The 13,021-nt window shown below is 37.6% G+C and overlaps 1 protein-coding gene across 1 annotated transcript in view; it reads right to left on the bottom strand.

Annotated features, from left to right (window-relative positions):
- LOC137278277 (sodium channel protein 1 brain-like) overlaps positions 1 to 13,021 on the bottom strand; it is a 66,968-nt gene that overhangs the window by 26,841 nt on the left and 27,106 nt on the right. The window contains exons 4-10 of the mRNA XM_067810517.1: positions 9,774 to 9,902; positions 4,791 to 4,903; positions 4,127 to 4,336; positions 2,970 to 3,030; positions 2,335 to 2,479; positions 1,865 to 1,999; positions 722 to 1,141 (exon numbers count right to left, since the gene is read on the bottom strand). Of these exons, the coding sequence (XP_067666618.1) occupies positions 722 to 1,141; positions 1,865 to 1,999; positions 2,335 to 2,479; positions 2,970 to 3,030; positions 4,127 to 4,336; positions 4,791 to 4,903; positions 9,774 to 9,902 (1,213 nt within the window). The remainder of the gene's footprint in view (positions 1 to 721; positions 1,142 to 1,864; positions 2,000 to 2,334; positions 2,480 to 2,969; positions 3,031 to 4,126; positions 4,337 to 4,790; positions 4,904 to 9,773; positions 9,903 to 13,021) is intronic.

Genomic DNA, 13,021 nt, shown 5'->3' with positions numbered 1-13,021 from the left:
TATTTCAAAATAAACCTAAAAAAACCCGGTGAAAATAAACCCATAAAATAAAAACATTAAAGTAAAATTTTGAACATTGAGGAACCAGAACTTTTTTTTATTATATTTCAATAAAGGGGTGATGAAAAAACATAACAGTTAGGAAGATAGAAGCACTAATGAAAGTGCAAATGGATACTTTGGGGTCAGATCTACTTACTAGGTTTATGTACATGGATAGAATTACTTAATTACTACAATGCTTAAGACTGTCTGGAACATCCTCATAAGAATAAGAAGAGCAAATCAAATTTAGTAAGCATTTCTATAATATTAAATAAACTGGCAATTTTCTTTTAGTTTCCATCCAATCTTTCATCCATAGTTGTAACGTATTTTCCAGAATTAAGTTATTGTGTTCCAACAAACATGTGTTCATTAGGAAGCATTAAGACATTACAATTAGTATTAACACATTTATGATGAAGTGTTAAGAAATTATAATGAAATATTAATACATTATAATGAAGCATTAAGGCATTGCTATTCAATACCATATTGAAGTACATTAACGCTAATGAAAGAATACAGATTCATCTAAATCTGTTATACACACTCATTATAGTAGCCAAGCATGACTTCATCTTTCCCAGTCCATACCACAACCCCTTGCCTTTAATTAAAATAAAACTAATTTTCCAGTCAACAATCCTGTTGTACTGAAATTTCTCAGGTTACTTACATTACCACGGCTATTCTGCTTGATCAGTGTACCCTTAAAGGCATAGTTGATGCTGCTGCTAGCTTCACTGTCTGTTTCAGCATCTTCTGGGTTCTTGAGCCTCTCTCTACTGTCTCTGTGTTTGAGAACCCTACTCCCTACAGAACGACTGCTGTTCTGACTTCTGGATGAGTAGCCACTGTCCTTGCTCGGTATCTTGACCATTGGTTTTTTAGGGTTCACTGGAGGTCTAGGCTTTTTCTGGGTCTGTTTCAGTGCCTCTGTTCCTTGTGTATCATTTTTTTTCAATTCAGCCTTCTTCTCTTTCCTCTTCTTATCGTCACCTTTCAGTTTCCTGCTTGCTATGGTTATTTTTGTTAAGTCGTAAATTGGATTTTGATTCATTTTTTTCCTTTGGCTAGCTTTTTCTCGTTCTTTCTCCTGTGAATGGTAACATGCAATGTTTCCTGTGTATTTTCTTCACTTATTCAGGCATTTTTCATACCAAAGTTACACAAAGACTGCTGTTCAAAAGGGCTTTTAAATACAGTTCCCTGCACTTAATTCTATTAACTTTCACTTCATGCTTTCCAAAACCCTTCACTTTAGTTCTGAATCAAAGACATTTAGATGATACCATGCTGCATACTTACTACAACACATGCACTGAACATGCCATGTCTGACAATAAACCATGCAACATTCAAGTGAAAGTGATTACACAATGTGCAAATGAAATAAAAAATCTGTAAACTCATAAACATTCAAATTTGCTCTATGACTGACTTTAAATTCCTACATAATACAATTATCACACTGAAAAATACATTTCCATGGAAACAATATTTTCTGCATGATTTTTCTGGAAATTTAGATTGCAGCTCATAGTTCATGAGCACACAAAAACATCTCAAAATGCGTATTTGTCTAAAAAAAAAAAATAAGATAAAGATAAGCATTGAATGTTTCTAACATCTTGCTTCAGTTAATGGTTTTCTTTCCAAGAAAAACTGGTCATATGGCATACTGTAAGCCATTAGGCTGGTATTAAGATAAATGACCAATCTTAAGACCAATCAGCTCTCAGGTAGCTTCCAGAGGCAATGATTGCTCCCTAATCTCTCGTTCAGCGGAGGTCCCTTGACAAATTTGAGAGATTCTTACCTTCCCAGCACGCACTGCTTCCTCCTCGTAGGACATGGCGACAACAGCCAGCATGAGGTTAATGAGGTAGAAGGAGCCAAAGAATACCACCAGGATGAAGAACACCAAATTCCAGGGACCACTAGCTCGGATCACCTTCATGGACAATCAAAATACCATCATCCTTCAATCGCAAAACTAGAAAACAATGCATGAACTTAGGAATAACAGATTTTGGTTTAAGGGTGCTTTTATGCTCTTTGTGTAATATCACAGCAGGCAAGCATAATACTGAAATAGAGCTCAACTTAACTTTACTATGGTGCTGACATATCTAGAAACCTAATTATGGAAAACTGTGATTCAAACTCACAATCCTAAGTCTCTCTGGTGTCCAAGAATGCAAGAGATTATTTTCAACATTTCAGCCTTCAATAACGTTGTTTTAATTTTTGGATGAAAAAAGTGTGAGGAGACAAAAATTTATCTACCTTATTGTAAGTGTCCTCCCAGAAGTCCAGGGTGATGAGTTGGAAGGCATTCAGCATGGCCCAGCCAAAGTGGTCAAAGTTAGTATAGCCAGAATTTGGGTTTTCTCCAATATCAGGTAAACAGGTGTAGTTTGTTGGGCATTGCCTGCAGAAGACAGACCATGCCTGTCAGTATTATTTTTGTAGGTGTAGCTTGCTAATGAATGCATAATTTAACTGTAATAAATCAAGATCCTGAAGTGAGTGAGTTAGTGAGTGGTCTTCAACCAACTTCAGCAAGATTCCAGCAATATCACATCAGAGACACAGGAAACCCTGTTGAATTGAATGAGGTAATGATGCAAAATGCCCTATCACCCTCAGTGGCATCTAGAGGTTGGACATATCTAACAAATGACAAGACATTATGGATAATCACTTTAATTATTCCCACTGCAGTGATGTTCTTGTGCAAAGTCCATTAAAAGGTGAACCAGCAGCTGCAGTGTAGGGTATAAACAATGAAGTATTTTATCCATTTAATCTTCATGTTCTGTAAGTGTTATATACATTTACTAGTGCCTCAGTGATTTTATTATTAGAAGTGTGATGTGATATAGAACCCTTATGTTAACACAGAAATGAACTACACTTACCCTGCTCCTGTGATGTTTCCACACAGCATATACCCTCCATCACCATCAGACAACCAGTTGCCTTCAATGTCACAGAACAGAATGTTATACTTGATATGCACATGTTTGTCATCAATAAATAAACTGAAAGTGATTCCTTGGCATTTGATTGGCTAAGGAAATAAACAATGACATAACAAACACAAAAACAAAATTAGCTCACATCAACTATCCAGCTCATGTTTAGGCTGATAATAGAATGACTATGGCTTGTTTGAGTTGTTGTCTACATTTTATTGTGTGTTTCAGATTAATATTCATTTTGTGAAGTTATCGATTTATAGAGTTCTAAACATTAAACTGTTTCATAACTGGACTTATTCACACCATATGCACATCAGGATTCATGTTCTACAGCTTCAAATGCAGAAAAAAATTAATCAGTAAATGATACGACCAAGGCTTCAAGCTGGAATGAATGTCAAGTTTTTGTTATTATGATGATGCTAATATTTGTGCAGCCAATATCCGGTTCCGATGCTCAAAGGCACTTTGTTTTTCCCTCAATCACTGGATGTGATCACTTTTGCTGTGCCACTGTCATCACTTTTGAGAGTAAGTTGGTTAGGTTACATGTCACCTTTCGACAAAAATCAGAAAGTGATGTAAGACAGTGACAGGTATATTTTTGACACAACAAAAGATCATAATCCTGTTGAATTTGGTTCTTGAACTTAAGACTAACAGATCCTGGAACAACTACAGGCAAAACTATTGTAAAATTGCCAACTTGTCCTTAAAATAGAATTTGGTTCAAAAAATATTTTAACACATTCTGATGTAGTCGTCCACTGTATTATCGTATTATGTAGATTACAAAACACTGACAGATGTAGACTAAGGCTTAGTCTCTGAATATAGATAAGTTTGACAGTAACAAACAAATCCATTTTAATAGAGAAGGAGCCCCAGAAAGACCAGGGATTTAGAACCTGAGGAAATCTAGGTTTGCTTCATTTAAGGCTTTAGCACTGCAGAGGCTTGGCATTAGGCAAAATAATGAGGTTCAGGGACTGTGAGACAGACTATGACAGACCAGTCACAATGTAGAATTGTAAAATATCCTGTTGGAATGTGAGAATGATTGTGTAATGAGGATTATAGAATGAGTTACTTACTTGAGTTCCGTATATGCTCAGTGTAGTGGGTAACATATATAGAATCGGACTGTGTGAGGTTAAAGTTCAGAACACATTTTTGTCTGAGTCCTCCCATGTACACTTGCAGAGCAAACAGAGCAAACACCATCAAACAGAACACTGTCAACATTATCACTTCAATCAGCATCTTGAAAGCTCGAAGCAGGGCACCAACTATAGTCTTCAGGCCTGAAAGAATGGTACAACAGAATAAGGTTTGATAACACTTTCACAATCTAAGTTTGAATTCCGTTAAATCACAAAAAGATTTATATAATCAACACAATGCAGACCCAAAATTAAGTCAAATATTAATTTCATATAAACCAAACACTTACACCTGTTCATTACTGTTATCAAGTGAACATCATTTCCAATTTATCATAAGCTCATTCGATACCATAGCTTTTGTTTTGAGCTGGACTGGAATGACACAACATAAGGGAAATTCAGTATGTAGACATTAATAGGAGTGATGGATGTGATGACAGAACTTTTGAAATGAAGCTCTGGTGTCAAAGAGGTCCAAGATATTTATCAAATATACATTTACATGGATACTATAAAAGATGACTATTGCTAGCACTATCATCAATTGTATCACAGAGCAAGATGGAAGTACATGAAGCATCAAGAGGCCTACCTGGTATAATGGACACTGTTTTTAATGCTCGGAATACCCTGAATGTCCTCAGACTTGTGAGATTGCCAACAGAAAAGCCTGGAGCTGCAGCTTGGATAATAGTTGTGACATACCTGGGAACAAATATCATCGCTGATTGCACTACCACTGCATAACTTTGTTTTATCTCATCAAAAAAGGCTGATTTTACAGATACGATTAGGGATAGAAAGGTCTGGTGATTTTAAAGTGAAAGGCATGTCTGTTCCCAAACAGTATACTGGTGGATGTTCAGGATCGTAAACTAGGTGTCAAGTATTGTTTGAAATGAAAATTATGTAAACAGATCAACATTTATACCCTCAACTCAACATTTCTCAAATAATACAATGAAAAACTATTTTAGCAATGCTGAAATAAAACAGAAGACATGACTATGAGAACAAGGAATAATTTGCTATGAAAGTGTACACCATCTTCCAACAGGCTGAATGACCAGTTTCCATCTTTGAAACAAACCCATGATTTGCCTGAACTGTCACAAAGTCATTATGCAATACTATAACAGAATGTGAAATCATTTCATTGTAAATGATTCAGCTGTCACTTGTCATTTTACAATACTCCATATTCAGCTCAGACAGTGAGTGAAAAAAGGACTTAATATGGAAAGACAGTCATAAATGAAAACCATGAGTATGGCACTATCAGGATGAACAGAGTGGATCCTTGTATGGGTATGGGATGCAACTATGTCCAGTAATTATACTATTCCAGTTTTAGAGTCTAACAGAGTATATAAAATGGTAAAATAATGTCTTCATGCGTAAGTACATTTATTTCTAATGAGGTTTTTTTCATCAACAACTGGTCAACAGGAGTAAGCATTAGCTTGAGATTTACATTTTGGCATACCTTTAACTTACAAATATATTTATGTACATCTAATTCAGTCAGTGCCACTAAATAACCATCAACTGCTGATCTCATTGGTTGGAGATAAGGTGACTGAGTACCAGATGAACCTTAACTGTAGCATTACAGGGTAATAACATTGCATACAACTTTCCACCATCAATAACACATTTTTAGCATGGTAATATTTCTCATTAGCATATACTATTGACAACTTTGCAATTTGACCAAAAGATAGGCATGTAACTTGTATAGTCATTTAATGCATCATTCATAAACACTGTAAATTCTCATACACATTTTATCAGTATAGAATATATCTTAGATGCAAAAGATTCAGCAGAATTAAAGAGGCGCTTTCATAATTCTCATATGTCAATGCATTCGCAAATGAGTACTTGTTGTACACTATGTTAACCATAAACATATTGTCTCATTTGTTTCTTTTAATACAGGAAATATCAAGACATTGATTAAAGTAGAAAAACTCATTGTAACACCTCGGAGCTTTCCCACCATCATCAGCTTATGTCGATATATTCAAAGTATAAGATACTTGGGTGAGATTCTCTACATCAACACTGAGTAGATATTGCCTGGACTGTCAGAAAGCTAAATTAATACCATCAAATCTCCATGAATGTTGAACCACACACATCCTCATAACCTGAACATTTGACATTAAGCCTACAATGATTTTTTTCCATTCATTACCACACAACTCAAAAGCAAAAGCCAGTAATCAGGTCAAGTTGCCCTCCTATTGTGCATGATAGCATTAAAGAGATACTAATGCCTCACTTTAATACAACAATGTCAAGGATTCAATTCAGTGGCAATTTAGAAAAGTTGCCTGCAACAATCAATTAAGTACATAATCATTATCCTTGATCCCATTGATTTTCTATTGTATGTGTTTTTTATGCTTGATGCACAAAATAATGATCATTCCAAAACTGTAAAAACTGCCAGAGGTATGAAGAGAACAGTTATCCAGGTATTAGTCAATGACAGACAGAAACAAACAATTAGTCATATATATTGGGTTCATGCCAGTTTGACATAAATTGTCTGGTGCATGGTGGAGAAAAGATAGTGAACCCCACACCCCACCCCCCAAAAACAACAACTAATGATCAGTTATGCCATCAGGATATTGTTAATTCCTATCTGTCCATAACAGCATAACAGTTTGATAAGTATAGGAGAAAAAACGCCTCCGAAGTTTTTTCTCTTGCTTATAAACCGTCATTTTAAATATTGCGTTATAAGGAATTAGGACCTCACTATACCGCGAACATTCGGAATGACAGCAATGTCGCAACTCTAATGCACAAGTTAGAAAACGCACGGGATTTTCACGCAGTGCACGTGTTTTTTGTGAGTGAGTCAGTTATATACCACGTGGTTACTTGAATCCGCTCATTGCTAACCATGGCAAACCAGAGCGAAGACGAAATGTTTTTAACACAGTCGCAGTTTAAGAAAGATGATGACAATGCTGCTGCTGCTGCTGCTGCTGCTGCTGCTGCTGATGATGATGATGATGATTTTCTGTTCCGTTTCGCGGCACCTTTGACTGAGGAAGATATTGAAAGGAAATTATCTCGATGTGTTCCAAGAACGACAAGGTACAAAAATGATTGGGCGAAAGGAGTATTCAGGCGATGGCAAGAAGAGCGTCGGACGAGGTCAATGGATGCAAACATCGCGCTGTCGTTGTCCGTCTTGACTGAAGACTTGCTGGATATGACTGCTAAAGATATAAATACAGCCCTAAAGTATTTCCTATTCGAGGCGAGGAAAGTGGACGGGACTTGCTACCCAGCTGTTACTGTGTATGGGCTATTCACGGCAATAGCGTCACACTTGAAAGCTAACAAATCTCCTTACAATCTGATGGAAGGCGAAGAGTTCCAGGACAGCAGACAGGCACTGGACGCATGCATGCGTGAGAGGTCCACAGCTGGTCTTGGAGCAGACGTGAGAAAACCTACAGAGGTGATAACTCGAGACGAGGAGAACACTCTGTGGGAGAAGGGGGCTCTTGGAGAAGGCACGCCGCAAAAACTCCTGGACACAGTCCTCTACTTAACTGGTGAGTTGCATTTTGCATTTGATTTCCCTGTCGAAAAGTCGGATATTAGCAATTTTGGCATTTACAATCAAACCTTCACATCGAAAATAAATGTGATTAACTGGAACAAAATGCCCGACTTCACTTTGAGGCAAACCAAACCAAACAAAGTTTGGATGGATATTTTGAATCCCGTGTTAAGACCAAAATAGATAAACATTATATAATTGTGTACGGAATTTTATTTTCCAGGACTTAACTTCGCCTTGAGAGGTGGAAAGGAACATCGGAGTTTAAGACTACACCAACAACCTCAGATTACAGGCCCACATACAGACCAGAACGGCCGCAGGTACCTGCAGTATGTGGAAGACGTCTCTAAGACAAATGCCGGGGGAGTGAAAGACAGGAAACTGCAGAAGAAAAAGGTGCGAGCGTATGAAAATACCAAGAACCCGGAACGATGTTATGTGCGCCTTTTCATGAAGTACAAGTCACTTTGGTATGTATTAGATGTTTTCTGATACATTTCTGATACATGTTATACATTCTTTAGATATACCACTCATTTAATCACATCATGCGGGTGACTTGACCCATACTGCATGTAAATTGTCTTATAATTTTACTCCCTGATGATGATTGCACGCATTGGTTTAGGGGCATATAAATGACAAATGCAAACATTTCATACTTAATTGATTCTATGTCAACACAATTTAACTTTCCAGCCTACCATCTTCAACTCGAGCAAATGCGTTTTACTTCACCCCGATGAAGAAACCTAAGGATGGAAAATGATACCTAGAGTCGCCCATGGGCCACAACACAATCCAGACAACGGTGAAGAGAATATGTGCTGAAGCCGGAATTGAAGGAAGGAAAACGAACCACTCGCTCAGATGCACTGCTGCTACCCGTCTCTACGAGGCAAACATAAGCGAGCAACAGATTTGTGAACAAACTGGTATGTAACTCAATGAATATCTGCAAAACACGACTGAAACTTGAAGTGACTGGGCCAAATTGCAATTTGGCGATTTTAAATGCTAGAACTTGTGATGTCAACATGTGTTATGGTTAACATGCCAAGATCCGGGTTCGAATCCCAATGATGGCCCCAAGCAAAGCGATTACAATATCATATAAATTGCTTTTCAAACGGTTATGTACAATTTGAAATGACTTATCAAGATGAATTCTTTTATTGTAGGTCACAAAAGCGAGGCAGTGAGGGTTTACAAGAGAACCAGTGATCAACAACAAGCAATGGCGTCAGATGTTCTCTCATGTTCAGCTCCAAAGAAAACTCAGACGTCTGCGACAGTGTCGGTTCCTACTTCAGAGGGAGATTCCGGTACAACACAAACTGTCGCTCTCGGAAGTGTTACAATGACGTTCAATTTCAATTAAAACACTGTTGTCAGAGTTTTTGTTTTTCCTTTCCTGTGAATGCAGATTTCGGTGGCTGATCGCTCCAAACCGGTACTTTCGGGACGAGGGTTTACTCCTAGTAAAACCTGGGAATAGGTTTTACTTAAATCTAGTTAAACCTATTCCCAGGTTTTACATTGGGAGTAAAACCTCTTACCGGGTATTGGTGCAAGTAGAAAGGATAATGACCATTAAAGGCAGTGATCAGAATTAGGTTTATAAGCTACATTCACATAAGTAGACTAAACAAAATATGAACAATACAGACTCAAACAGTGATGTTTCGCACATTGCACATTGAGCAGAAATATAAATTTCTTTATGGAACCTCTCGTTGGCAGTATCTTAAAATACATGTTATGACATTGTGCAGAATGAAGGAATTCTGTGGCAGGATAATCTTCATGCTTTAAAAGAATGTAGACATATGTTTTTCCACCATACAAAATGTTACTATAGGTGGAGAAATTAAATAACTGAAGTACACATTCTCAGCACATCTCCAGCTGGGCTTGACAAATTGCAAAAATAGTGGAAATATAAAGCTTGACTTCAACATATGACTAAAACATACTTACGCTATTACTATGACAATAAAATCCAGCCAGTTCCACGGATCCCTCAAATAGGTGTATTTGTTGATAAAAAATCCTCTTGCTATTAACTTGATAAACATCTCTAATGTGTATATTCCTAGGAACACATATCTGCAACAAAAGAAAACAAATTGATAAATGTCATTACAGAGCTATCATTAAAGCCTTCGCAAATGTGTCTAAGTTTGAGGTTTAAGGACTGTTTTATCACATTCTATGTCTTTTAACTATGAACACCACTTGATGGAAACCTAACAAAAAGTACATAAAATTAATTCAAAGATCTAAATTTACCAAAAGAATTATTCCAGAATATTTGTGGGCAATTTACAAAAACTGCAGAGCACAGGAGAGTATACACCCATGTTTATTGGTGGCAAAAATGCACAATCAGCAAAATGGTTACTCAAGCATAATGTACCGGACATGAGCATAATCCTGACTTGGACCTTTAGTTTGCAGCATTTGGGATATTGTTTCCAGCCTATTGATATTTTAATAACTATAGAATTTGTTTGTCAAATCCAAATCTCATAACCCCTTCATCTTGTATGTTAATCCGCTATTACAGCGTATTGCTTGAACAACCAGCTACACTATATTGGATCATTACTGAGAACGTGCAGTCCGAAATAAAACATATGTTTTATCTGATCATGTTTACAAAAAGTTGGGAACCTCTAGAACAATGAACTGTCTTTCTATACAGCATTGCCCTCAAATACTTAATGACTGACTTTTTCTTGAGTTGGGACTGGTGGAACCTTTGCTTCAGAAAATATATACTTGCAATATAATTTCTGCTTTACCTACAATAAACATAAAGAATTCCAGTTACATGGGTCAGACCATACAATCCATCTCACGGTTGAGGGAACATCTCTTCCACAGTGGTCCCCACGGGGAGTTATTTTGCAGAAACATCAGCTTCAGCCCCACCTCCCCCCAAAAATATATATGTATATTTAGAGGCCATATTTCAGATTGAAACAAGTGAACAAATGTTTTGGTCCTGAGCCATCAAACTGATAATGAAAGGCAACTGCAGTTACACTTGCTGCTGCCAAGATGAAAATAGCTCTTACATCTATAATAAGCACAATGCACCAAAATAAGTGCACAGGTGATGGTAACTTTGGGCGTAAAACTGATTCTATCTTTGATTTGCTACCAAACATTTCAAGACATATATAAGATGTCACTTGTTTCCACGAACAAAATTTAGGTGAAATAGAATTTAAGTGAAATATGCACTTTGTTTAACTCCAGAAGTGAAAGAAACTATGCTAATTAAATGGTTGTCATTCATTGTGGTTTTACTATAGCACAGTTGCTCTGTCCTCTGGTCTCTTTAACACTAATCAGTTACTCAGAACATGATTAGATATCATTGCAGTTATGATTTACTCATTATCCCTGAACCAAATGTCAACTAACAATAAAATTCCTGCTGCTGGAGTGTAACTCATTAGAGGTGATACATTCTTTTACATACAATTACCTTATTACAATACTGCAAAAAATAAAGAGATAATTATCCTTCAAACCTACACACAACTAGAAAATGCATGTTCTATCAATACACTGAACAAGATCAAGATTACACATCCTTAATATTAATTGAAATAGTGTTGTTTTGTGCCACTGAATAGTCTAGCTGCCTGTAAAGAGTCATGCTTATTAGTGTTGGGAATTGGTTAAAATGTAATAACTGATGATTTACGCAATACAGTCGATCAATCATCGAAAATAATTGGTTAGTGTCACTTATGAAATTTCCTGATTTTTTAGTTAATGCACAAAAAACAGTAGTTCTTTGATTATTTTGTATGAAATCCGTTTGCAAATTCCACATCTTCAAAGGTTGACTAGTATGTTAGGAACATAAATCTATTGGAGTCTTTAAGATAAACTCAATCCTAACTTGGAACAAGCTGGCACTGCTTATACAATGTAACAGTCAAAACCAATCTTGTGAAAAAATATTGTTAATGCAAACAAGTGTTGCAGAATCGTTGGTGTTCAAGTACACTGACCCAAAAAAGAAACGCATAGCTGAAATCTCATTTTTAAAGTAGATTTTTTCGGAAAATATGGAATGGAATGACAATTAATGTAAATATTAAGTGTTTTTATAGTCAATACAACCAAAACAGACAAACAAACACAACCTCTGGTGATTATTCGCCACACCACAGCACCTTGAAAACGCTTTGTATAATCTGCACGTGGGAAAATCTGAAAGCATTATGCACGTGCAAATGCAGGATCTCAATCTTGATTATGATGGCTATAAAAGGGGACAGGTCCTGTTGCGATTCATTCTTCGAATTTCTTTCTATGCGACGCGAAAAATGCCAAGGTTAAATGAAGAAAACAGAAATAGAGCCATTGGACGTCTGGAAGCTGGGGAAAGTCAGTCATCAGTTGCCAGACGTCTGAATGTGAGGCAGAGCACGATTTCCCGTCTCTGGCAACGATACACGCACCACAACTCGACCAGAGACCGTCCAAGGAGTGGGAGACCAAGGGTGACAACTCCAGCACAAGACCGCTACATCCGGGTGCTTCATCTGCGTAATCGGGCCGTCACTGCTACGTATACCGCTGATCACGTTCCTTGGCTGCGTAGAGTCTCTCCACAAACCATCAGGAATCGCCTAAGAGAGCATGGAATTCGACCTATGCGACCTCATGCAGGACCTGTTCTGCATCCCCATCACCGTCGTGCACGTCTTCAGTGGTGCAGGAACGTTCGGGCATGGAACCTCTTGACACGGTGGTGGAGGTGTAATGATGTGGGGAGGCATATCTATGAACGGCAGGACACAGTTGGTGCATGTGCAAGGGAATCTCAATGCTGTACGCTACCGGGATGAAATTCTGAACCGTCATGTTGTTCCTACAATTGACGCTAGAAGGGAAATTTTCCAGCACGACAATGCAAGACCGCACACAGCACGCATTATCACGGATTTCCTTGCCAACAACAACATTACAGTTCTTCCATGGCCCTCAAAATCGCCGGATTTGAACCCAATTGAACATTTATGGGACCAATTGGGTAAACGGTTACGACGTCGACAGCCGCAGCCACAGACACGTCTACAGTTGGTGAATGCGTTGCGAGATGAGTGGAGAAGAATCCCACAAAGGCGGATACGACGTCTTATACAGTCAATGCCCAGGCGATGCAGAGCAGTGATTGATGCCCGTGGTGGTCACACCAG

The sequence above is a fragment of the Haliotis asinina genome, chromosome 3, assembly GCF_037392515.1.
Source record: "Haliotis asinina isolate JCU_RB_2024 chromosome 3, JCU_Hal_asi_v2, whole genome shotgun sequence".
Taxonomy (NCBI): Eukaryota; Metazoa; Mollusca; class Gastropoda; order Lepetellida; family Haliotidae; genus Haliotis; species Haliotis asinina.
The sequence above is the reverse complement of the archived record's forward strand: the minus strand, read 5'-3'. Positions and strand labels throughout refer to the sequence as shown.